The sequence below is a fragment of the Ovis aries genome, chromosome 25 (assembly GCF_016772045.2).
Source record: "Ovis aries strain OAR_USU_Benz2616 breed Rambouillet chromosome 25, ARS-UI_Ramb_v3.0, whole genome shotgun sequence".
Taxonomy (NCBI): domain Eukaryota; kingdom Metazoa; phylum Chordata; class Mammalia; order Artiodactyla; family Bovidae; genus Ovis; species Ovis aries.
The window spans coordinates 37,142,011-37,169,465 of record NC_056078.1 but is presented as its reverse complement, the minus strand read 5'-3'; the positions used below and the strand labels follow the sequence as shown (position 1 = coordinate 37,169,465).

Below are 27,455 nucleotides of genomic sequence, written 5' to 3'. Positions count from 1 at the left end.
GAAAGGGAGAGCGGGAAGGAGGTTGAAAACACATGGACGTCGATGTGGAGAATTATCTCACCCGCTCTGTCCCCCCAGTCTCTCCACAAAGGAAAGACTCAGTCACCACTGTTTTCAAGGGGAAAGTGAGTGGGATCACAGGATGAGGCAGTGTGTTTTTCCTCGCCACACAGAAAACACTGTCATTGGCAGGACAAGGTTTTATCTGTCATGTTACATGGGGTGCGTTACTTAACGATTGACTCGCTCTTTGCTTTCTCTGTAATCAGACATCATGTTATTAAAGGATATATATACACATTTTACCTTTGCTCCAAGGAGCAGTAATTATTAATGTCATTTTATTAATGACAGATAAAATTCTGCAAACCAGCTCAGTATCACCTATGATTTTAAAGAAATCTTTGAACCAACCTAAATCCATTCTGAGCAACTATTACAGAATATTGAAAGCTTACACTGCTCTTTCTCTGCCAGAGGCCAACAGTTTTCATGGATGATTTGATGCTGGGAGCTATCTGTCAAGTTTTAAATAACGGAAAAATATGCCTCCGCTTCCTGAGATGGAAAGTGACAGACAAGGAAGTTGCCATTTGCCCCCAGGTTTAAGGGAAATGAGAGAGAAATTGTTACAGTGACTTGGTGCTGTTGAGCAAATACGTCTAATCTCTGGAAAATAGGAAGCCTCGGGGGAGAATATAATAATATCGTTCTGCTTATTTTTGCCTCCTCCACAACAAACACTCAATTGTGATGCAGAGAAGCAGAACAGAAGCCCCAGTTAATCAAACCAAAGCGGCATGCCCAAAACTAAAAGGCAAATCCAGTCAAAGAAAACATCGTAAAACAATGTACTAATTAGGACTGTAAGGATAGGAGGCAAAATCATTACTTTTTACAAAACACTGAATTGGGTCTCATAAATTAGACTGTTGAAAGTTATTTTTAACATCTTCTGAATATAAAAGTAAAATATTATCCATTATAAAAAGAATAGAACATGTTGAAAATTGTATAAAATTCTCAACATCTTACCACACAGATATAACCATTCTTAATATTTTAATATTTCCTTCCACTAGCTTATATTGAGAACATTTTCTAAAGCAATCAATATTCTCTGAAAGCACAGGATTTAATAATTCAATATTGTCCATTTACTGTTATAATTTAATTAAGCATTCTCCATAGCTGCATTTTGGGCTATCTTTCAATTGCTTTTATTTTTGTTATAGTCATGTATGTATGCATATCTGTAGGGAAAATATAGGAAGAAACACTGGGTATATAAATTTATTATTTGTTATAAAATTATAATTCAGTTTCATCCAATAACCTAATTCACTGTAATACTGGGAAAAATATCTGAGAGTATTTCAACTTTATAGGATTTAATAGAATTTCATCATTATATATATCATGATTTGTTTGACCATTTGACTTTATTATTTTCTACTTTAAATAAAGGCTCTAGTAAACATTCTTATATACAAACCATCAAATAATTATCTGTATATAACTTCTATTATGAAATATTTCAGCCATAAAAGCTATCACATACACACGGCAATTCTTTGTGTGTGTGTATGCGGTCGGGTGGATGGTTATGCAGATATTCATGTTCTGTCCATTAGCTCTTATTTCCATTTTATTTTGTCCTCACTGAAGCATCACGTTTTGTCATTTTATTCACTGCTACCTTCTAGAACACTGCCTAGTAAAAGGTAGACATGCAGTTAAAATTTGTTGAAATAATCAGTTAATAGTGGGTGTTTTCTTATTTTAAGAGCTCTTTATTTAGACTTTCATAACATATACCATAAATACTATCCTAATTTCATGATATACTTTATATTTTGATAAACATCCATTTAAAATTTTATTCTGTATATATAGTCCAATTTGGCGTTTCCTCTTTGCTTTCATTCCTGGAAAATTCTTAGGTGTAAGGTAAGGTGAAGTCGCTCAGTCGTGTCCGACTCTTTGCGACCCCATGGACTGTAACCTACTAGGCTTCTCCGTCCATGGGATTCTCCAGGAAAATTCTTGGTCAACTACATTTCTTGTAGGTCTTTCATGGTTTTATCTATTACATGTAACTCTTTATTTCATCAGTATTTTTATTATAGTATGTTGTATGAGGTAAGAACCTATATTTCCCTTTTTTAAATTAGCCAATTTTCTAGCAACATTTCTTGAACAAAGTGAAGTTATAATGTAAAATGTCCTTCATTTCTATTCATATTTTTAAAATTTATGAGTTCGTTCCTGGCCTGTTGATTATGTTTCTCTTCTCTCTATGCCTGCATAAACACAATAGGTTTAATAATTGTACCATTATAACATCTTTGATTTTATAATAAAATGGCCCTATTCTTTCCATATAGTTTATTCTTCCAAACTGCTTTGGGCTATTGTCATTCATGTATTCTTCAAAATATTCCTGCTATGATTTTTATTTGATTGCATTATATTTATAAATGAAACTAGGAATTCTTGAGAAGTTTAAACTATGAAGTTTTCCCAGGAAGAGAAAAATTACATTCCCATTTTATTTAAATATTCATTAATGCTATTTTATTTGGTAGTTCCCTTAGATTTATTTCAAGGTAATGTATATTTACATTAATATTGCACATTGGATCTTTAGCTTATTTTTCCTAGCCATATATTCTGTTTATAGGCTTGTAACTGAAATTGCTTATAGTATCATTCTGTTGATTCTTGAATTTTTTTCTGATTCTTGTGATGTTCCTTTGCCATATTTATATCTATTTTATTTTCTTATTCTTATCGCTAGATAATGTTTATATATGTTAGCTCAGTTAATAGTAATAATAGTGAAAGAATGACCTTATTTTTCAAGGACGATGAATCTAATGTTTAATTGCTGTGTCTAATATTGACCACTGATTTTTCATTGTTAAGGAAATTTTTCCCCTTAATTAAAAAAATATTTTTTTCAGGAATATAAATTGAGTCATACCTGATTTCTTTTCTATGATGATTTTTTTCATCATGATTACTAAATATGATAATATTAAAATAAATTTAAATTGTTGAAATAAACCTCATGCCATTATGGTAATTTTTATTATATGAGTATAATCCATTTGTGTGTTAGTCACTCAGTCGTGCCTGACTCTTTGCGACCCCATGGACTGTAATCCACCAGGTTCCTCTTTCCATGAGATTTTCCAGGCAAGGATACTGGAGTGGGTTGCCATTTCCTTCTCCAGGGGGTCTTGCCAACCCAGGGATTGAACCTGGGTCTCCTGCACTACAGGCAAATTCTTTACCGACTGAGCTATAAGGGAAGCCCTTGCAAGCATTTTATTTGGATTTTTTGGCATATTTATTTATAAGTGACATTGAAAATATCAGTTTCCCAAAGACAGTTCTGCCAAACATCAATGAGAGGTCAAATGTACTTAGGGAGAGGGAAAGATTTTGTGATCCAAACATTTATGGAAAACGTTTTATTTTAAAATGTACATTATATTATTTTCTAATTTTCTCAGTTGAATTCTTAATTTAAAATACATATTTCTTGTTTAATGTTGATCTAAGGTTATGCAGATACCACTGAGTCTAGCTTTGGCTGGTTTTAAATACTTTTTATGTCTTGCTTTCTATATTCTAAATTTTCTTTCACTGAAACTTTCATTTCCTCTTTGACACTTGTTATTTAGAAGAGTAGAATTATTTTTGTTTGCTTTTTTTTAACGTTTAAAAATGTTACTTTCCAACTGTTTATTTGTTCCAAAGCTTTAAAAAACAAAACAAAACAAAACTATCTTAGAGAGAAAGAGTAGGAAAGTAGCTTTTTGTGTTTTTTATTCCAATAGTGTTTTAACATTGGTATTTTCCTATTTAATAATTCTTACAGTTTTCAGTTCTGTACTATTTCTTTAAACAACTTTTTTTTTTCTTGACTTTCTTTATAACGTGTTTTCTCTTTTATTGACTCTCAGCCATTACCCTTAGTCTTTTATCTCATTTCTAACTGTAAATTTTCTTATCATTTGGATAATTTCTAAGGCGTAATAGTAGAACAAATCTCATTCTGAAGACAGTCATGACCTCAGTCTATTAAAAGCTGTATGTTTGGCCTTTGTTTTTCCCTAAAAATTGCTTCACAATGCTCCTATTGAATTATTTGTATTTCTCTGCCTTGACCACACAGAGGTTCCTCTCAGGCTTGTCTCTGCCCAATACTGGTTGGTGTGTGAGAAAGACTGAATGAATGCTTCTTTGATTTTTCTATTAAGCACATACACTCTACCTTAAGCCCCTTCTGGCTTCAGCAGCCACTGGATCTGGATTTAGCAAAGGGAGGTGGAGACACCCAAAGTGGGACTTCCCTTATCTTGGTGTCAGGTTGTATCCTGAATTGCATAAAGTATCTATTCAGTTCAGTTCAGTTGCTCAGTCGTGTCCGACTCTTTGCAACCCCATGAATCGCAGCACGCCAGGCCTCCCTGTCCATCACCAACTCCCAGAGTTCACTCAGACTCACATCCATTGAGTCAGTGATGCCATCTAGCTATCTCATCCTCTGTCGTCCCCTTCTCTCCTGCCCCCAATCCCTCCCAGCATCAGGGTCTTTTCCAATGAGTCAACTCTTCCCATGGGGTGGCCAAAGTATTGGAGTTTCAGCTTCATCATCAGTCCTTCCAATGAACATCCAGGACTGGTCTCCTTGAGGATAGACTGGTTGGATCTCCCTGCAGTCCAAGGGACTCTCAAAAGTCTTCTCCAACACCACAGTTCAAAGCATCAATTCTTCAGTGCTCAGCCTTCTTCACAGTCCAACTCTCACATCCACACATGACCACAGGAAAACCATAGCCTTGACTAGACGGACCTTAGTCGGCAAAGTAATGTCTCTGCTTTTGAATATGCTATCTAGGTTGGTCATAAATTTTCTTCCAAGGAGTAAGCGTCTTTTAATTTCATGGCTGCAATCACCATCTGCAGTGATTTTGGAGCCCAAAAAGATAAAGTCTGACACTGTTTCCACTGTTTCCCCATCTATTTCCCATGAAGTGATGGGACCAGATGCCATGATCTTCGTTTTCTGAATGTTGAGCTCTAAGCCAGCTTTTTCACTCTCCACTTTCACTTTCATCAAGAGGCTTTTTTAGTTCCTCTTCACTTTGGCAAGCATAAACACATTTATAATTTCCATGGTGTGGTCCCTTGAAGTGGATGGACAGGACAGTGCTGCCACACACTAACTCTTGCTTTGTTGAACCAGATGACCTGAGAATCACCACTTTGTACATATTCTTCACTGGATGAATACAGTGGGTATGGCCATGGCAATGTGTATGGTCCTTCTGGCCTCTTTCCTGGCACTAATAGGAATGTTTTGGATGAGATATATTTAGGATGAGAAATAGCAATTTTGCTAAATATCTGATCACTGCACTTCATATATGAGAATTTCAAACAATGCACAAAATTGGGTGCGGCTCCCATTCATTAGTTCTTTGCTTTGTCCTCATTTCTAGCACTAGTTATAGCCCATCTGCGTTGATGAATTAGAGTCAGGATCATCCTCGCTTAAGCTTGGAGAGTCTACCCTATCTTGGACGTTTGGACTATGATTATCAGAAACTCTTCCAGGAATATGATTATAGAAGTTACGGAAATAAAAGGTAACTCTTTAAGAACCGATTCAAAATCCAGTCCCATATAATTAGTTACCTGGGAACCCTTGGGTAAGTTTCTTAACATCTCTGTGCCTTTGTTTCCTCATCTTTAAAATGGGGATCATACTCATATCTGCTTCAGAGGGTTATTATGAAGACTAAATAAGTTAATACATGTGAGAAACCTAGTGGCAGGCATATTCTCAATTCTTTATAATGGTGTGCTTTTATTTTATGTCACCCCCCCCCCACCCAGGTTCCAAAGCTGATGGTAGTTTTTAAATTATCTCCATTAACACTCATTTTTTTGAGTGTGGATTGAGAGATATGAATATAGTCACCTATATAGAGTTTTCTCTAGGGCTTATGTCTTTTTATCCAGTTGCTTATATGAACAAAATATTCTGATTTTGATAGTTAAAATCCACCAAGGAGGCTGCTGCAAAAAATAGAACTAATTCTGTGAGAGAACTCAGTATCTCTATCTGTACATAGAAATATGCTAATGCCAAAAAGTTGTTAATGCATATGTGAGTATGTATAATATTGAAACACTGACACAAGTCAAAGGTAGGTAAACATTTGAATCTCAATTAAATATATATCTGATAAATATTTAAAAATCTTTGTGAAAATATGAACGTGTTTCATCCATTTAATGGCTTGTATAACCATTAAAAATGTCATGTGTAAAGATACTTTACAAACTGAGGAAGTTATTAGAGACCATATGTGAAATCAATAAATCAGGATAAAATATTTTAAATATTAGATGCCGTCAACTTTTAAAATGACAGATGGAATGTATATATTCAATTAAAAATACTGTAAGGAAATATAATCAAATATTAATAGTGGCTACCTCCTGTGGTATTTCTTTCTTCTTATATATTTTATGTGTGAGCATGTAACAATTTTTCTAATCAAAAGTTAAAATTCAGCTTCATTAAAATGATTTATTTCTTATCAGATCTAAACCAGTTACAATTATATTGATAGGTCAAATAAGAAATAAAAATTCAAGTGATATTAAAACTGTATATATTGGGTTGGCCAAAAGGTTCATTGGGGTTTTCTGTTTGTTCCATCTTACATTTTGGCCAACCCAATAATAACCACTTCCAGGAATCAACTGAGTAATGTCTAAAATAAATTTTCAAAATGGCCATACTAAAAGGTAGAACCATGGTGATAGTAAAAACATCAGTGGTTGCTTAGGAGTGGGAGAGGAGGGAGGAATGAATAGGTATAGAACAGAGGATTTTCAGTGAAATCCTCTGTTTAATAAATATGACGATAGTGAATGTATGTGTCTGACTTTGTGCCATCCTTTGGACTGTTGCCCACCAGGTTCTTCAGTCCGTGGGATTTTCCAGGCAAGACTACTGGAGTAGGTTGTCATGTTCTTCTCTAGGTGATCTTCCTGACACGGGGACCAAACCCTTGTCTCCTGTGTCTCTTGCATTGCAGGCAGATTCTTTACCTGCTGAGCCAGACAGTGAATATATGTCATATATTTGTTGAAACCCATAGAATGTACAATACCAAGAGGGAGCCATGATATGAACTATGAAGACTGGGTGACTGTGATGTGTGCATGTAGGTTCTTCCGTTGTAAGCAATGTACTGCTCTGGCGGTTGATGAGGGGAAAGGCTATGAATTTGCGGGAACAGTAGGTATATGGGAAATCTCTGTACCTTCGTCTCAGTTTTGCTGTGAACCAAAAGCTGCTCTGAAAAGAAAAAAAAAAGGAAAAAAATAGCAAAAAATATAAAGTCATACTCATTGACCTAGCCATACAATTTTTTACAATGTGTAACAAAAAAATTATTCTTAACCAGTCAAGTTCATAAATATCCTTACTAGTCTTATAAAATTTTTAGTTATAGACCACCTTCTCCTACCAAAAAATGCACATACTAACCTATGGACAAGCATTACTTACAATTTTGAGTATATACAGAACTATGGCACTTGTTATGGACCTACAGTTTACTTTCAAAAGAAAGGAATTATAATATATATTTTGATAGTAATTGTAGAATTACTTATGGTAGTGAATGAATGGAGCAATTTAAATATCAAATAGTAACAGAATGTCTAAATAAGTCCTAATAGAACAAATTAGAATTCCTGTAGGCTTTAAATGTTTACAATGAATTACCATGGTTCAGTATGATATACTATTTTTAAGTCATAATAAACCATAGTAGGAAAATAAATCTGTGAAAAATGCATATATATATATATATATATATATATATAAAATGAGAAGAAAATATGTAAAGACACTAGTAATTTTGGTCTTAGCATAGCTGAATCCATGCCATATTATTTCCTTATTTTTCACAAATTCAGTAACATTTTTAAAGAAAGCAAAGCAGAGATATTTATTAGTTAAATCTTTCTGTTGTATAAATGTTTGTGGCATCATATGCCTGGCTCTTCTTTTTCACTGGAAAAAAGACACCCAGTGATGCTTATTCAGTTTTTTTTTTTTTTTAAGCTGGAATGCATGGACACTAAAGGACAAATTACTTTTTGAAAAATAAAAATTGCCGTTTCTCATACTCTGTGCTATACAATAGTTTTCAGCTTTATTTGGATCCAAGGAAGACCACAACTCTTCATATCTGCATCAGACATTTTAATTTTCAAAATGTCTACGTCTGTCTCTGTATCTGATTCAGTAGCTTCCTCTATGTTTACCTTAAAATGTGGGAGCATTCAGTGAAAGGTGTCAATGGGTGTTCATAGAAAATGAGAGGTTAATAGATAATAACTCCTTTTTATAATTCTGCCCATTTAATTTCCATCTGATTTGTGTGCAAATTTTCATAAGCTTTGTGTTAATTTAGAAGAAATAGCAAAGTGGACATTTTAGTATATTTAAAGGTTCACATTTAAGTACATGTGCATTTAAATATACTAAAAGTGAAAGAGTTAGTCGCTCAGTTGTGTCCAACTCTTTGCGACCCCAATTGATTGTAGCCCCGCATTGACTGTAGCCCAGCAGGCTCCTCTGTCCATGGGATTCTCCAGGCAAGAATACTGGAGTAAGTTGCCATTTCCTTCTCCACGGGATCTTCTCAACCCAGGGATTGAATCCCAGTCTCCCACATTGCAGGCAGATTCTTTACCATCTGAACCACAAGGGAATATACTAAATGGGTATAATTAATGCCCAAGAAAAGTTCTAAAACATTAAATGTTATTATGCAAAGAAGAGTCCATTTATGGAGAATTACGAAAAAATCTTTTGATGCAAACTATTTAACCAATATTTCTCTGTATTATTTTAACCTTAGATTTGATTTTTACTCAGTATTTTATTTAAAATATTTACAAATATCATTACTGGTTTCTGTCTTGGTCAGTTGTTTAAAGCATGATTATTTTGTTTCACTTATTGTTCTGTTCTTTTATGGAATGGCTGATTTTGTCTTTCTCCTTTAAAAAAATGGAAAATACTGTTGTAAAAAACAATAGGTTGAAAATTTCGTTAACAATATTAGGAAAATTAAAGGGTCCTGGGTATGTCTGTATATGAAAAGATATTGGTTAAAGTCATGAACCTTATTATCACATTTAAAATGTTCCTAGTTTATTCCCCCTAGTAACACAACTCAAAAGAACAAAGCTGTATTTTTTCTACAAAATCACATCAGTCTCTCATTTTAGCTGAAAAATTCCCTGTTTAATAAAAGATAAGTGAGATAAAAGGAACATGCAGTAAGAATCTAACCTAAGGGAATCTGTGTCCAGCGTCATCAAAGGCTATTATAGGGATATGGTAGTCAAAGATTTCCTCCACAGATGAAAACTTACGTGAAGTCAAAGATTATGATTAAATTGACTATTAAGTTCATGTCTTCATTTTTAATAAGCAGTATGATTTATCTCCCTGGAAACAAAGTGCATGTAAGATGGAACTTTACTAGGATGTCAAGGGACATACAGCTCGTATGATTTCCCATAGCCTTCATATCCCACACAGTGGTGGACATCATTCTGAAATGTTTTCTTGGAAAAAGTCAAAGGAGACACATACATATGTACTCCTTGAAGCAAAATTATTATCACAGGCACAAAAAAGATCAGTTTTGGTAAATTTATTTTAAACAACTAAAAATATTCTGCTAAACATTTTACATGTATTCTCCGTGTGACTTTCATCCTTTAAAATATGATTGTCAAATATTAAGAAGGGAATTCATTTTTTATTTAGATTTAATGTATTCAATCATACCCTTGAAAAAGTAAGAAAGAGCCAAGTAATTTCCTTTTAATTACCTTTAAAATATATACATTGGCTACTGGAAAATGTATAGTGATTATAAGGTAAGTTTACCATGCTCTTATTTCTTTCAGCTTGAACAAATGTGTCTATTCTCTAGACTTTTATTGGTAAAGACAAAATTCAAAAGCAGATTGTATAGAACAAAACTTTAGAGATAATCACTATTTTCTTGCTATATTTCCTTGAAAAGACATCTGAGTTCAAGGTATTTCCTGTCACAGGAGTTTGTAGTTTCACATACGTGGGTGACTTATGAAGGAAAAAAATCTAAGGGAAAGGGATACAAAATTTAGTTTTAACACACTATGTGTACTATGCTGTATATGTGTGATTATTTAAGCCCTTACATTTATTTCAGAAAAAAAAATTATCAATGTAAAATGTACCAAGGCTATGTGAGGGGTTTAGCAGAACTCTAAATACATTAAAAAGTTAAAAAATGGTGGAGTTTCCCCCTTCTTTTTCAATGTTGTAAACAACTACATCGAATCCATATAACTTTAAAAACCAACAGAGTTTAAAGAGATATATATTTTTTTGCTTCAAGTTTTCAAAATTCTGTATTGTTTTATAAAATACTTAGGAATTCAGATGTTGAGATCTCAATGAAAAGATACAGTTATAGATGGAAAAATTGACGCTACTCAGGTAGCTGTTGGAAGCGGAAATAGAGACTGATTTGTCATGAACAGTGACTGCAACCAACATTCTGTATGTAAACTCTGCATTTTTATGTTCTATTGTGTCCCCCAAAGACAGGATTATTTCCAACTATAATGTTAACATAAATTCTCTGAAATTCTCCAGAGAATTTATTCTCTATTAATTGGAGAGTTTATGTTAAGAAGTTTGAGAAGCAAATAATTAGAAATATCAGCAAATACCTTGTGTATCCAATGAGTGCGGGTCATGGATTCTGTGAGAGGAGAACAGCTTCCAGGTGTCATGCTTTCTCTGTAGAACCCTTTGCTCTGGCTTCAGTAAAGGTTCACAGCTTATAGTTTCTTTTAAAAAAATCTGCAGCAAATTCAGACTTAAAAATCTGGGGCAATTTGATGTTCAGGTTTTGAAAGTCACCACTGAGCAACTTTCACTTGGCCATCCCTTCATTATTGCTTGGCATACAAAAATTTACTTTAAAAACACCCACAAGAGATCCTATTTCTCCATGGAAATTAAATGGAACATTGTAAATGTCTTATTTACAAGCCAATATACGATTCCAATAATTTTGGAGTCTTACAGCCATGATCTCTCCAAAGGGTGGTGTTGTCAAAGTCACTCAGTTGTGTTCAACTCCTTGTGACCGTATGGACTGTATAGTCCACAGAGTTCTCCAGGCCAAAATACTGGAGTGGGTAGCTGTTCCCTATTCCAGGGGATCTTCCCAATCCAGATGGCTAAAATGGTAAGGGTTGTGTTACTAGAAGACAAATAATGTAATGTCTGAGTTGTTGGAATGACTGCATAACATTCCATCCAGTTGGAAATTCAAGATAAGCTAGATCATCCTTCTCATTTGAAGATGGGATCATGGAGCTACTATTATGTATACATAAAGTAGAAGCTTTCACAATGTCATCTTCCAACATAAAGATTTTCTAATTCATTTTCAACAATAAGAATTATTTGTTATCACACCATTAACTCTTTCATAGGCAACAATACATGTGCCGTCAATACAGGTTTTTATGACAAAGGCATTAAAGTACCAGAAGCCAAGCATGTCTCGGTCTGGTCATCTCTACTAGTGTCTTCACTGGGTAATCAGCATTAACACGCAGCTTCCCCACCACCATTCTGCCCTCACCATAGCTCTTCACTAGAGTACAGTGGGTACTAGACATCAAAGATGCCTGTTTAGGCACCTTTGAGAGAACTAAATATTTAAAATTGTAAAAAATATATTTGAGCTTATACATCACAGGGCGAGTAATCATATATACCCATAGTTTATTCTTCATTTCTAAGAGATAATCTAGCAGACGGTTTACTCCAGGGTCTTTTGAATTTTTTCCAACTCAAGGAAATTTCTGCTTACCTAAGAGGAAGAACCAGAAAATGCCCGTATTACCTAAACATTGCCAAGCTGGCTGATTTCTAAGGTTTTTATTTCATTGGTATTCCATGAGGCAATCACTTTAATGTCTGTCAATGAAACAAAAATAAAGCTACCAAAATAATCCAACACCTAAATGTAATACATGTATATTTTATACATACATATATGCTTATATACGTATGTGTGTAGTCACAGTAGGAAACAGATTATTATAAGAGAACAATGTTGAGCTTAAGGAATGAATTTCTTCTTTTACCCTCACTATTTCTTTAAAAGGGAAAGAAAGAATAAAAGAGGAAGAGATAAAGCTTATTTAAAGGCCTCATTTCCCATGACACTGGGATGCATTTAAAATTGAGAACAGCTCAGAAACTTTGTGCTGGTCTTTCTTGGATGAAGACTGAATTTGTGTAGACTAAAATACAAACATATTACAGACATGCCATCATTTAATAACACTGTACTGAATCTATACAATTGGATAATAATTTCAAAAGTACTCTTTATATATAAAATGTTTCCTGGATACCAAAAGCTCAAATAAAAACCTCACCCCTCCTGATGTGTTCCTAGGTATACTATGTACTCAGCTGGGAAATGTTTCATAGCACTTGTCTAAGGGAAATATTTTCTTGTTTACAGGGTTGGAATTAGAGGACTCACCATTTCCCCCCACTCACTCAGGGAGTCATGGTTTCCTGTAGCACCATACTGCAAGGTAAGTGTGAGTGACTGCTGCATACATCAAGCATATTCTGGTGGACAGCTGGTTACTGAAAGCCTTAGAAGCCCCACTCAACTCGTACCTGTCAGTGAGTCCAGAAGCCAGTGGTCATTCTCTGGAAATCTACCTGGCCCTTCTGTTCTCTGGTAGGTCTGCTGTGTTATGATCAAAACAAGTTAACTGTGGAGTCCTGAAAAACTGCACCATTTCTCCTCTAGAGGACTTGGCTATCGATACTTGGAGATAATGTAAATCACTGGGGATTTTATCAATCTACAAATATGTAGTCCTTCACGCATAGCAAGGTAGATATTGGACAAGAGTGTAAACCATTGAACAATTAATATACACAAGAAAATTGGAGAAAATTTAGATGCCAATTCTCCAACATAACTTCCACTATTTCTCATTAGCATAAAATTGTTCATATATTTTAAACAGCATTCTATAGAAGTCACTGGCAAATCAGAATAACGTACACTTTATGTAAAATAAGACAGGAAATGATTCAGAGTGAGAGAGTAATGAGTGACATTCATTCTCCAATAAATAATGAATTGCAACTTACTCAATTACCAAATCTCCCAATATCTATCCTCATCACAAATACAGGTAAAATGAAGCAAAATCAATAGTGTCTTGTAGAAGTAAACACTTCAGCGTAGGCATGTGAGCTTGAAAGACAAGGTACTGACGTCTCCAGGTGTTGGCCACATTAGATCAGCTTTGAGAATCTTGATGCTTATCAGCACTTGTCTGCTGGTGCCCAAAGAGGTGCTTTTCGAGTCTGAACGCTTTTCATAGGAGAGTTTCATATTCCAAAAGGAGATAATGGTCACCTTCAGTGGTCATTTAATAATTTCTCTTCCTGGAGGATTTCTGTCTCCACTATCAATTTTGACATAACTGTATCTCTAAACTTTACATCAGGCTGCTGGTGGACATGCTTGATGTTCATACCCTTTAGAAGGCATGAGGCTGTTTATAATCACAGAATACATGGTTCTACTTTAACTAAATAAGGACTTAAGTTTGATTGACAACGTTTGATCTTCTTAGAGTAAATGATACATTCACTTCATACAGAACATACAACCTCCTAAATAGGTAGATTCTGTATGAATTCATTTAGATATGCAACAGGTAACGTTTTAGTGAAAAACCCAAGACAAGCTTGACTTCAACAGACTTGAGAAGACTTCCAATGAGTTTGATAATTGTGAAATTTTTAAATATAATGACACATTGGGTATGCAAATTATGGGGTTTTAATATACCTGTTAATTAAGACCATCTTTCTCAAAATTTCCCCAAAGATGATATTATTTCTAAATGAGAATTTAGATAATTGAGATATTAAAAACATATAATAATCTTTTGAGTCTAACAGTATTACCTCTATATTCAAAATAAACAATTAGTGACTACCACAAAGCATTTTGTTAAATATAAAATGTGTTTCTACCAAGATGTTTTCAACGTTTGAGACTTGAGTTTCCACTAAACAGTGTTAAGAACACAATGTTCTTTATTTTCCCTGTATGACATTATGTCTATTATCAAAGAATATTCTCAAAGAGCAATTCGCACTGTATTTTAAGCAGAAACAGCTTAATCTTAAATAAGAACTGTATATATTCATTATTTGATTCAGAAAGAGTTACATTCCTTTTCAAGGGAATGTGCATCTTCCACAAAGAAATTTTAATCAAAGTTTTCCCAAACTTCAGTAAAAGAAATCTTTTATATACTTTCAAATACTGTGCCTTTTTATTTAAAACAGTGTAAACATAACAACTCAACACCACCGATAATTGGAAAAAGACTTGGTTATGCAAACACTAATTTCCTTGATTGCCCCATGAAAAGAAGGGTAAATAAAAGAGACAAATCTTCAGGAGAAGTTTCAGTTCACCTTAGCAGTGGTAAAAATATTGCTTTATTCCAAATGAACATACAGCACAATTTACTGTTCTTTGGGGGACTTCCTGTGAACTGAATAGGCTGGGCTTTGTGACTTCAACAATTTATTCTTTCCATATTAACCACAGAAGCCAATGTCTTGGTCCACACATGGTAGACTCTCTATAAAATAAATAGTAATGAGGATGATGAGAAAGCAAAGGGTAACCATCAATTTGATCATTGGCTTGTATAATTTAAGTATGCGTGACTCAGAATAAGTACACATCCCCAACTTGCCTTGTGATACTGGTATCATTAATGAGCCAATAGTTGTTCCTCTCAAAAAGATTCACATCAGAAAATGGTCTAGACATTGTCAAGAGTTTTGTAGGACCCCACCATGCAAGGGATCTTGATTTACTAACTGACCTTTCTACTTAATGGAAAAAAAATTTAAAGTGAACAGATCTACGAGGGAAATTTTTTTTTCTTCTGAATATTAGATTCCCTGATGTTTCAGAACAAATTTTTAGCAAGCTGAATACACACGCACATGCACACACATACGCACAATGAACATATGTGCATACAGCATACCGGTGCTCGAGTGAGCAGGCCCCCACAAACACACACACACACACACACACACACACACACAGGCACACACACTGAGAAATGCTCCTTTGGAGCCCCTAAACAATTTCAAAGAAAAACATTTCTGTTAGCATGATTTTAAGTGACACGACATTTGTGATGTTTTTGTCTCTTTTTCTATAGCAATTTCCTACCTCCCTCTGAGATTCTGTGCCTTCAAATTTTGGAGGAAGCTGGCACATAAGAGTGGCTAAGATTGCCCCATGATGCCCTCTATCTTCTGTTCCTCTCCTTCCAGAGTCTTTGTGCCATTCTTCAAAAAGTAAGTAGAAAACATTACATTGGTTGACATGACATAACCTGTGATGAGGCTGTCGAGTGGATAGAGATTTAGGGTTTGAGATTGGCAAGCCACATGGCAAGGGCCACCTGCTCACTGGCATGTCCGCCCTCAGCATACATCTCTTCTCTTTGAAACTGGGTAACTGCCAGCACTTTTTATGAGGCCACTGGCACTGTGGGGCTGAGGGTCTGAATTGCCCACATCTACTAAGAGCCAAAGAGGACAGTGTTGGGACTAACTGAAATTGTATTCAGAATTCTACCCAAAAGCTTTAGTTGTAAGCTTTATCCCTCCTGAAACGTTTCTTTCCCTTTAAAAAAATATTTTGTTAAAAAACACTATGATATGAGGGCGATAGACTATTTGGTTTCTTCTAAGTAGATGCTCTTAAATTAATGCATATAAATAATTTGTATTTAATCTCCTCTCTTTCCTGTTGAGCCAAGCATAGAATGCACAGATTTCTACATCTCGAGTCACTTGGTCAATGCAGGGTCTCTTTGTATTTCATTTCTTAAGACAAATTGTGCCTCTCGTTCTGATTTGGCTGTGGGACTCAGGGGAAGAAAGGCTGTGTTTTCACTCGCACTGTCCTCGGTCTCTACGCTGGCCAGTTCGTAGTCTTCTGACCGCCTGGCATCAGTCAGAATTCGAATCTGCTCCTGGACAGTTTCTAGCAATATTTTCACTTCTTGTTGTTCTGCTGTAAGACAATCGCTGACTGGAATACTCACATTGACAATATCAGCAGAGTAGGAGTTTTTGCACCATTTGATGCTTTTGACTTCAGAAACCCCTGGCATTTGCATGCAGGTTTCCTCTAGACCCACTGAAGGGATGATGGGCACGGAACTGGCCCTTGGGGATGAGTATCCCATCAGGTCCTTTTGCTCCAAACTATTAAAATAGGAGTTTGTCTCTCTTGAAGGCAGTTGCATATTTATTGATGCATTTTGTTGGGTTGTTAAACCATTGGCTGAGTACCTGAAAAAGAAACAAAGTGTAACATATTCTGCTCCCTGCCCCACAATATTCAGTCAACAAAGCACTTTCCACATGCATCATCTCACTGACTTCTCACAGCAACCCCATGAGACGCATACTATGTTCCCAGTTAAACAGAGAAGTAAACTGAAGCTCATAGAGGTGAAGTGACTTGCCCAAGGTCACACAGAAAATAAGTGACAGACTGAGACTCAAACCCAGATCTTCTTACTTTACGTCCAGGGATCTTTCAACACACCACAGCTGTATAGGCAGGTGGGATATAGTCTTCCTGACCTCTATCCTAGAATACAAAGTAAATGGGGATTGAGCAGGTAAGAGTGTGGCCCTTCCATAGCGACAAACAGGAAACCCATAATGGCATTACTCCACTCCATCAACCTGACCACCCTCTCAGCCCTGGTGTAGTCCAGTAGACTCCTTGTGGCTACCCTAGGTGGAGGCAATCAGGAAGCCCACTCTTCAGCGTCAGAATACTACAGTCCTAAGTTTCTCGGCTTCACACTGACTTTAGGGAGACCAAGTCCAATTTCCAATGGACTGTTCTATAGGAACTCCCTCACTGCCAGTTTATAGAGCCTAAAAGATGGGATGAGAGGCATACAATTCCCCTGTCTGCCCAAGAAGAACATGCGGGAAGTTCCACAGGGCCTCAATCAAGTTAGCAATGTTCCTCACATGGTTTCAGGAGCCAAGTAGGGTAGTTTGTGGGTGTGTGATGATGACCTGTCCAGAATGCCATCATGACATTCCAAGTCATTTAATATGCAAGAATCTAGCTGGCCCCCTTCTTGGTTGTTCAGAGTTGGTGAATTTTCCATTGCTTCTGAACTCTCTAAAGCCAAAGATTGGAGCCGAGATATGGTAGATTCACAGAAATGAGCAGTAGTATTTATCCTATTTCTCAATTATTTTTACTTAATTTTAACCTTAAATTAAAATTTAAGCATAATCTAAACATTTTCACCCTCAGTATAATAAATCTCATTCTCCTTGTCTTACATTATAATATAAATAAAAATCATGTTTATACACGGAAAGAATAATTGCAACAAAGTGTGTTGCATACTAAATAGAAGCCTTTATTGTAAACACAAGCTAGGAGAAATTTAGAGATCTCTCTTTCTGCCAGAAAGCACGAAAAATGAGGAATGGCTTTAGGTTGCAGTTCCATCCTCTCTCACTGTGCCCAACATGGAGTTGGCAATCAATACATTTTGACGGAATGGACACAGGACTACATGAACAGATCTTTAAGGTAAACACTCTCTTAATATCCTAGTTAACACAACAAGAGCTAACATTCACACAGAGCTTTCAAAAGGCACTTTCACCTCTAATTACTTTATTGATTTATATAACACTGTGTGGTTTATTATTATTACCATTTAATGGACGAAAAAACTGGACTAAGGAATACCCAAATGACTTGCCCCAAATTATGCTCTTGGTAAGCAGCAGAGGAAGCAGTTAAAGCTATTGTTGTCTTATTTTGTTACTATCAAGGCCTTACATGAGTGGGCATCTCAAGGTGCATCCCAACCTTTTTTGGGATGGAAAATCTTTACCTGCAGAAACTATATAGGCACATAGAAGGAAATTCCCTAAGGGATCTTACTGCTTTCTCCTTAGTGTTAGATGACTGAAAATCTGAACCTTTAAAGTTTCTGATCAATGAATCACTTTCAACAAGAAGGAAGGTGCCAACTTCAAGGCTTCTGTGGTCTCTTCTTAGCACCATTAATGTGTATGAAGGTAGAGAATGCCTGATGTCAGATTCACCAATGGCACAGGGCCATGAAATTTTATTAGGATAAAATCATCTTTCACATGGATATCATCAGAGTAGATCCATGAGTAGAATCTAACAGGTTGAAAAGTAGTGATGACAGATGTCAATTTTTAATACCTGGATCTGAACATATTTGTAAAAATGATGGCTAAAGGTGTACATATCTTATAGGATTTAGTCAAATGACACTTTAACAAGTCCACAATGTGACATGACTGAGAAGTAAAGGCAATTCAAGCCAGACTTGGAGCTATCTTCCAATACGCCTGTGGGCTGCCCTGGGTGGCTCAGCGGTAAAGAATCCTCCGGCCAATGCAGGAGACCTGGGTTCCATCCCCAAGTCAGGAAGATCCCCTGGAGAAGGAAATGGCAACCCACTCCAGTATTCTTGCATGGAAAATCCCATGGACAGAGGAGCCTGGCAGGCTATAGTCCATGGGGTCACAAAGAGTTGGACATGAGTTAGTGACCAAAGAGCAGCTGATAGACGAGAAAGGAAGTGCAGCTGACTTACGTGTCATCTCACAAGCCAGGTATGGGTCACACGCTGGCAACAACTGAAATCTAAAATGCTGCCCTAACATGAAGGTATACTTTAAACTATTAGAACGCTCCAAAAATGTGACTTTGTTTTGGATCAGAAAAGATTTCAAAAGTCCTACCACCATTACATTCTCTGGAGTCTCAGACAAACACGGAAGCCTCACTTTAATTCTCTCATTAATTAAAACTGTCAGGTTGTAATGCTGACCTGGGGGCTGCTCTGAGGACTTGCTGAACTGATGCCTCTGCATGAATGAGTAGAGGCACACTGGTGGTCCTCCCTTTCTTCCTAGAGTTGCTGCAAGTGTTCTAGCACTGATCTTTGAGTAGGAGGGGACACTGCTCTCCAGAAGTTTAAGGTAAATTTCTAGATGTGATTCTTGATTAGACGATACTCAGAATTCTACCTTCCATCATAGTCAATGACTGTCACATTCTATCCATAAGCTCATCATTCATTGACTGTTAAGTACCAGTTTGGACTGCCCTTCTTCCGATGATCCCTCAGCAAAGTAAGCACATGTGCCATTTCCTTTGTAGCTATGTGAACAAAGCCTCCTTTTAAAGAGGGAAGATTTCAACAACTAGTCATTTCGTTTGATTCCCAGGAATTCAAGGGTCAGGCTAAGAAATATGTGTTTCCCCAGAGGACTCTAGGGCCCAGTTCTTGGTGCAAATGGCATTAGAATGAACAGACTAAATTGAAGGAATCTAATTTTCCCTCTGGAGCCATACAATTAGAGATTCCACATTTATACGTTGCCATTCATGACAGATTTTTCTTCACGTTCCTTTCTTGGTTTAGTGGTTTATTGAGTCAGAAAGGTTGGTATTCAACGCTTCTTTTACATGGGATATCTCATCTTTGGGTTCACCATTGAAATTCTTTTATCTTTCACGGATTCATCTCTAAACTTCATGAAGAATAACTGAATATAAGTTTGTGAAGTTGCTATTTAAGTGAGATGGATGATAAGTATGTTTCAGATCCCTTCTACTTTGAAGGTAGCAGTCTCTTGTGAGTCTAGCTCTTTCTGTTTAGTATATGAATCCATCAGTTTGATTTGCCTGACATAATGCAGTTCAGAGCTTTGTGAGCCACTAGCCATAGTCGACACCAACCCACTGATCAGGGGAAAGGCTCTTGAAGAAGCTCCTTTCCACCTGATTCCCTCCTCAGGCTTCACCAAGTTAGACACTGGGTTCAAGCTGGGCTGAAATTAGTGCCAAGGAGAGACATCATATACACTGGGAGTCTAACTAGCAGACAGCACCCACGTGCTTGATAAACAAGCAGCAAATGGCTGATGGCTCTTATAAATTCATTCACTCCCCCTCCAGGCAAGGGCCAGATTTGAAAAAGGCTTTTAGCTGTGAAATTCTATTACCAATTCCATTTCCAGTCCGGTGAGATGGTCAGTCCCCCAGGAGTGGGAAATAGCTGTTCTCGAGAACTGAGAATGAGATTGCTCCCTGAGATTCATTGGGCTGAGCACACAGTGACTTAAGAGTCATCATTTATCAACACTGTGTGCTTATCACATTGGAAAATGCATGTGGCCAGCCAATTGAAGAGAATATTCCAAACCCAATGATGGTTGAACCAAAACAAAACTGCTACCAGGCAGGATAAGTGTTAAGTCCCCCAGGAGTTAAAAAGCAAAACAGTGCCTGAACATGCCCTGGAAATCTCTGGGCCCTTGGAGATTTGTGTATGTTTAGTTCAACCCTATGCCTGTCAGAGCATCCTCTTACTCATACATATGGAACCATAGCCATGGTAGTACCCAGCAGAGGAAAGAAAGCATGGACTGGGTTCTCTCTCCACTCACAACATCTCTGAGCTTGATTTCACCTCATTCTCATTCTAACATTCATCCCAGGGCAGTGGGGAGAAGGTTGGGGGAATACCTAAATAACAGACATTGTTAGTGATTTAAGAAGAAAAATAATTATGAAACATAATTAACTATAGGCTAATGCAAGCCCCTTTTCCAGCCATAACGCAAATAGAGATGCAAACTGCTTCCTGAAACTTGTATTATGTATTTTGGACAACTTAGCTATTATGTTGAATGTGTAAATCTCACCCCAGATCTGTACTGATATATTTTACAGTCCAATTGGAATTGCTTCACAATTACAAAATTGAGACACAGGCTATTTATTTATTATCTTCTAGCCTTCCTACAGAAATCTATTGCTGAGATTTGTCAGACACGGCACTGTTGCACGTATATCTTGCCCAGAGGGAAAGGCAAAATTAAGAATCTGGGACCTCAAACCTGCTTTGACTTTCAACTTGCTACAGACTGGGTAGAAAAATCACCCAGACCAAGGAAATATAGCCTGGCTTATTCAGAGAGAGAAAAGAAAACTTGATGCAGCAGGAAACAGGCTTGAGTGAGGGAAGGGATTCTTAGACTTTCTAAAGTAAACCCTGATTACATTGCTCTTGAAATTAGTAGCAATACTTTAATAGTTCCCATGGCAATAAATACAAGTACCCCTTCTCTGCTTACTGTGTGTCAGGCACAAGCTCTTGACACATGTCATTTCTTTTTAATCTGCCTGACAATCCTCAGGAAGGCTCACACTATTTTGTTCAATTTATAGACTAGAAAACATAAGCTTAAATGATAAAACTTTCTCAAATTCAAACAAGTAGTCACCCAGCTTGTCGGTTTTGATAAGGGCTGCCATCTTTGGTTGGAGAGCTTATGCCAGTTGGGTAGGTGGTGTCTACAGTTCAATCTACACTCTACTCACCATTCTGTGAGCCCCATGCAGGTCCATGTCCGCTCATAGAAGGGGCACTTTTTGCACTGCAAGGATGGGCAACAGCCACTGAGTCCGAAGCCCATTTTTCCACCCCTGCACTGTGAGTGAAACTAGAGATCTGAGTTCAGCTAGTTGTGCCTTGACAATATGCCGTCAGCATTGACTGAGACACGTTCAAGAATGCTCTATGGAGCAGATGCTACTTCTGTATTACCAGTAACTGCTTATGGTATTTTCCACAATAGTCATTAGAGAATTAAGTCTTTTTTTTCCCCAAAACCTAAGGATGAAGGAATACTTTTGTCCTCCTAAGAAATCCCTAGTTTTTAAAGTCAAAGACACATTCCCAGTTATTTTAGAAACTGCACTAAAACATAGTGTAGATATCTATATACTTCTTAATGTTACATTTCTTTTCCACCTAACATTTCCCTAATATCTACTTCCATTGTATCTATTCTTTATAGTTATTCTTTTGTGGAACAAAGATGGAAGCAAGCATAAATAGCCAATTGGTGATGGAAATCAGTGAATAAAACCCCAAAGAACATTAAAAACTCCATTTAAAACTCTAGGAAACCCACCCTAAATTCCATTGCTCTTAAGACCTACCCTTGGCAAGGTATCGTATCCTGGTCTGGGATCCTTGATTCCTCCAGCTGCTGATATGCTGGTCCCACAAGTCCACCCAGCCTACTTCGGGGTGATGGGGGTGTCCTTCGGAAGGCATTCCTATGGAGCATACCACTCCTTTGCCCTGGACTGCAGCAAGAGGAGAGGGTCCTGCTGGTGGAAAGAAAATCAACAAACAAATTGATCATAGCCATTTCCTCACAGGTGGCTGCTCAGATTCTTTAAGCACTGTATTTGCACCCCAGATCCTCAGAGTTTCAGGCCAGGTTTCATCCATGCCTGCAAGATATCGGCTAGGAGGGATTGAAAGTTGCTGAATCTATTTTATCTTTGGACAGATGAAGAAGAGATGTTCAGTTCCTCTGTTTCTTGCATTCCTGTCTGGAGCACAATGGACTAAAATAATGGCAGCTTTCCAGCCTGAGAGGTGAGCTTAAAGAATGCTCCAGCTCCTGATTCCCATCCTCCCTTGTCATCCATCCATGCTCCAGCAGGGCCTCTAATAGAAATAAACATGGTCTTGTTATTAAACAGTGATGAGAACTAAACCCAAGAAGCCTTAAGGGGAACATGTCAATGGGGTTAGTGGTCAAACAAACAAGCCTTATTTTAATTGCCATTGTTTCCTTAAAATATATGTCATCTACTTTTCCAGTTCACAATCTCAAATTTTCATAAATCCTTAGAACCTAAATTATTTTTCTTTTGAGGTTTCTTTTTCCTAACATTTTTATTGAACTAAAGATTCTTTAAATTCTATAGTGTTTTACAGTTTTCAAAAGATTCACACAATTTTATATAGTCCCATATCAACCCTTTGAGTTTACTTTTAATAAATGTCTGATCATATATTTCATTTGATTCATACATCCAAATAGCCAAATAACATACGTGATTTGAAGACTAAGGTCTGTCTAGTCAAGGCTTTGGTTTTGCCTGTAGTCAAGTATGGATGTGAGAGTTGGATTGTGAAGAAAGCTGAGTGCCGAAGAGTTGATGCTTTTGAACTGTGGTGTTGGAGAAGACTCTTGAGAGTCCCTTGGACTGCAAGGAGATCCAACCAGTCCATTCTGAAGGAGATCAACCCTGGGATTTCTTTGGAGGGAATGATCCTAAAGCTGAAACTCCAGTACTTTGGCCACCTCATGAGAAGAGTTGACTCATTGGAAAAGACTTTGATGCTGGGAGGGATTGGGGGCAGAAAGAGAAGGGGATGACAGAGGATGAGATGGCTGGATGGCATCACTGACTCGATGAACGTGAGTCTGAGTGAACTCCGGGAGTTGGTGATGGAGAGGGAGGCCTGGCATGCTGCGATTCACGGGGTCGCAAAGAGTCGGACATGACTGAGTGACTGAACTGAACTGATCAGATGCTATTAAGGGGCAAATAGCATACATGGGATATACCTCAAGTAAGATCCCTACATAGATTATATTAAATAAAAAGAACTAGACTCTCTACAGGAATCACTTACTAATTTGCCACATTACTAATTCCATCCATATCTATTCCTCTCTCCACGCCACTGAATTTACCCTATTACTGTGTGAACTGTAAGAACTCTGTTCCTGTGTAAACATTCCCTGAAATGCCTGTAAGATAATTTAGAATGTTTGTGTTACATTCTCATTTAACTTTGAAAATAGCAATAAAACCATATACAGAGCAAAAGCATTTTCAAAATTTCAATATGTCATCAAGTTCTAAAGGAACCAATTCTCCCAAAGGAATTTTACCCATATTACTACATTACATGGAGTTCCATAACATTCCCCCATTTGAAAACCTGACATATGAGTGCTAGTAGCCATCTTCCTGGGTTTGGCTAGGGAAAGCGACCACACTTTAGAACTTCATATTTGTCAAGCCTATCCCTAACTTCCTGAGTTTGTGCAGATACCAGATTATACCTAGCATGGTTATTACAATTTCATTCTTCAGCATAATATTTCTAATGTGTTGAATCCTAAAATGCTTAACAAGGGACATCTAGCTAGGTCACTAAGCCAGCAAGTTTAAGGAGCTCCATAATAACTGATTCGTTTCTCTGCCTTCCAGTTTCTATATACACTGTCCAGTGGCAATTATGAAGTTCACAGAGCACTCGGGCTTGGATGCTAGAATTAGCTGCATTGGGTCTGTATGTTACTAGCAGCATAATACTGGGGATAGTACTTGTGCCAGTCAGAGTCCTGGAGGGAAATAAATGGCACCAGAAATTGGATCATTTGGGAAGATTTTGCTCTTTAGAAATGTATGTTCACTGTTTGAGGGGAAAAAAAAAGAAAAACACACAACAGGATACTATTGTATGATGACAATGGGAAGCTGTTACCATCCTTGTTACTGAATGGACAGGGGGGAAGGAGCAGTTACCTGACTGAGGAGAGAAAATGGTTGTAAGCAGAGGCCACCTGGCAGGTGCTGCGGCCCCCAGAAGAGGGGCCGTAGCTAAGGCCACCAGACAGGGAGGGAAGGCAAAGAGTGCTAGGACCGCACTGGCCCTGCCCTTCCCTCACTTGCCTGTGCATCACAGTGAAACAACAGAAGTCCAAAGGCAAGAGAAGTGCTGCCCGTTTTAGTGTACAAGGCAGGGCAGAAAAAGGTAAAGCCTAGACATGGTGCATGTTTTGAGGCATCTTCATAGTATTGCTGTGGGGATTAAAGAGCTCAAATATGTAGTGTTTAGCAGGAAATCTGGCACTTGGTAGGTGCTCAGCACAATAAGTTCCCCAATTCCTCTGCCCAAACTGACAACTCAAAGGCTCATACTAATCACTGAAAACCCTGGAATTATTTTACCTTAAAAAACCTATATATGTCCTGGCTATAAATGAGTTATATTGTCAAAATTAATGCACTAAGTATGATATGACATAATAGATGGCTTCTTTAAAATAAAGGAGGGGGGGTGTGTTGGACTAAACATGAGAAATAATGGCTTTGAATTAATAGCTTTTGTTTCATAAATGAGTTATCCAAATGAGTCAGATTTGCAGTACACCAAAAGAAATGAATTATTCATAGCTAGCCAAAATGGCACAACAACAAAGTCTACAGGTATGAACTAGTAACCCACCTTAAAAAACAGTTCTATACCTATTGATCAATCCACTATTCAAGCTTTATAACCCAGTGGCATTCAGGAAGTTATGGAGCAGTTTGCGGGATGTATAAATCAGTGACTAGGTTATCAATCACAAAAACGTTTAAGTCTACTGCATGTTTTACAAAACAAAAGCTATGATATATTGAACTGTAATTTACAAAGTTCTAAAAGCACTTTATAAATCAACCCTTGCCCGTCTATCAGGACACAATGCATGCCAACAAATACTGCAGAGTCATTGAACCAAACAAAAAAGAAGGTCTCTTAGAGAGTTCCTTATTTGACCTGTGAGTGATTCCTAGAAGCCATGGTAGAAACCAAGTTTAGGAGGGGGTGTATCAACAGACAAAAATAGGGACAGGGTTATTGCAGGTCAAATACGTTAGAAGCTGTCATTCTTTATCCTATCAACTTTAAAACATGTATGACATAATATGATACTTAATATTATACTTTATTTTACTTGACTGGATGAAATACTGCTTTAATACGGATTACAATCTGCAGAGGGAAATACGCTTTTGGAAAAAAAAAATTCTTCTAAAAGGCTGATGATTTTGTATCTAATTTCTTAATTGAAGAACATCCATTAAGTCCAGTGAACTTAAAATGCTCTTTCATAGGGAAATATTTGTAAATTCCCCTACTGATATAAATCAAAAGTTATACTCAGTAGCTAAAGCAGTTATCCAGTGGCCAAACATATTTCATCCTGTGTTGAAAATATTTAACCCCTTTTTTTAAACTTAGCAAACCCTTAATATCTCAGTCTCTACTCATGTAGATTAAGAATAAAAATCACCATCGAGTACCAATGATTAGTATCCAGAACGACATGAAAATCCCATAGTAAATGTGGTCAGCATCAGTAAAATCTTTTGGGGGGACTCCTTCAGAGGTGATAGAGAAGTTAGCTTCTTTGAACAATGCATACTTCTCTCACAGTCGTTTCTAAAATGTGGTTCAGATATGTGAAAACCAAGGGTCAACAACATTTTTCTTTCATTGCTGGAAACAACTTCTTTTTTTTACCTTTTCCATTTAAAAAATATTTATTCTCTTCATAATTTAAGAATTGTTTTTAACACTGTACTTTCCTACTAAGAAAAGAAAGCTTAAATCTTTGGACAACTTCCACAAAGATGGACAATGTATTTTTGGATGTACATAAACATAATGTCTGTTCTAGCAGGTCTCAACTGTTGGCACCTTAGAACAAAGCTTTCAATTTTTGGAGTTCCAGATTCCTTATGTGTAAACATAGCACGTGACTAGAAGATGCTGAGAATGTGCTCAGCCTCAGAATGCTATAAAATTGAAAACTTTTACAAGATAACTTTATTTTTGGCTTTCTTCCCCAAATAGCCAATGTTATGGTTAGAATATGGAAGAAAAAAAAAAAAAAAAAAGAGTCCCACTCCACTGATAATGGAAGATCTAATATTAAACCAAGAGAAGATTTAGCAGGATTCTTCCCCCGTGAGAACTATGTGTGAAGATCTGGAACATGTGCTATCAGCTGCCTAGGGAAGAATGAGTCATTAAATCTGCAGTGATAAGGCAGGCTAGGAAAAACCATGTTTTTAATGATTTTTCAGATAGCAGTTGTTTAATTCACTGGTCTGCGTCTGCAGCCCTGATGGCTATTGTTAATAAGTCCCTTTAGGCTTCTTCAAGTTACACTGCTGCCTACTGGTCTCTCGGCCTGCTGTAAGCTGCCTGAGCATCCACTCCATGGGCAGTAAGAGGAGCAAGAATGATCACCTCTCCTGAAAAATGTTGCTGTTCCTTGGCATGTGCCGTCCAGCATTACACTCTGTGTCAACACGCCCATTCCCACCATGATTTAGCTACCTGTACCTGTGGTGTTTGACAGACTGGCTTCCTCTGTCGGGAGAAGGGACCTCTGGGAATGACTGGGGGCCGGCAAAACTTGACTCCATCATTTTCTCCAATGCAGTCACCGGATGCCTTTCCGCCTTTGAATACTGTGGGAAATCACA

At 37.1% G+C, this 27,455-nt stretch overlaps 1 protein-coding gene across 4 annotated transcripts in view; it reads right to left on the bottom strand.

The window, feature by feature from the left end:
- Positions 1–14,645: 14,645 nt before the first annotated feature.
- Positions 14,646–27,455, bottom strand: part of NRG3 (neuregulin 3) — a 1,235,273-nt gene continuing 1,222,463 nt past the window's right edge. For 2 of the 4 annotated variants that reach the window (XM_060406805.1, XM_042241140.2), the window contains exons 7-10: positions 27,313–27,440; positions 22,320–22,490; positions 16,803–16,874; positions 14,646–16,570 (exon numbers count right to left, since the gene is read on the bottom strand). In XM_060406805.1, coding sequence (XP_060262788.1) covers positions 16,063–16,570; positions 16,803–16,874; positions 22,320–22,490; positions 27,313–27,440 — 879 coding nt within the window. In that variant the 3' untranslated portion in view covers positions 14,646–16,062. The remainder of the gene's footprint in view (positions 16,571–16,802; positions 16,875–22,319; positions 22,491–27,312; positions 27,441–27,455) is intronic. The other 2 variants (XM_060406806.1, XM_027962212.3) reach the window with 1 other exon arrangement.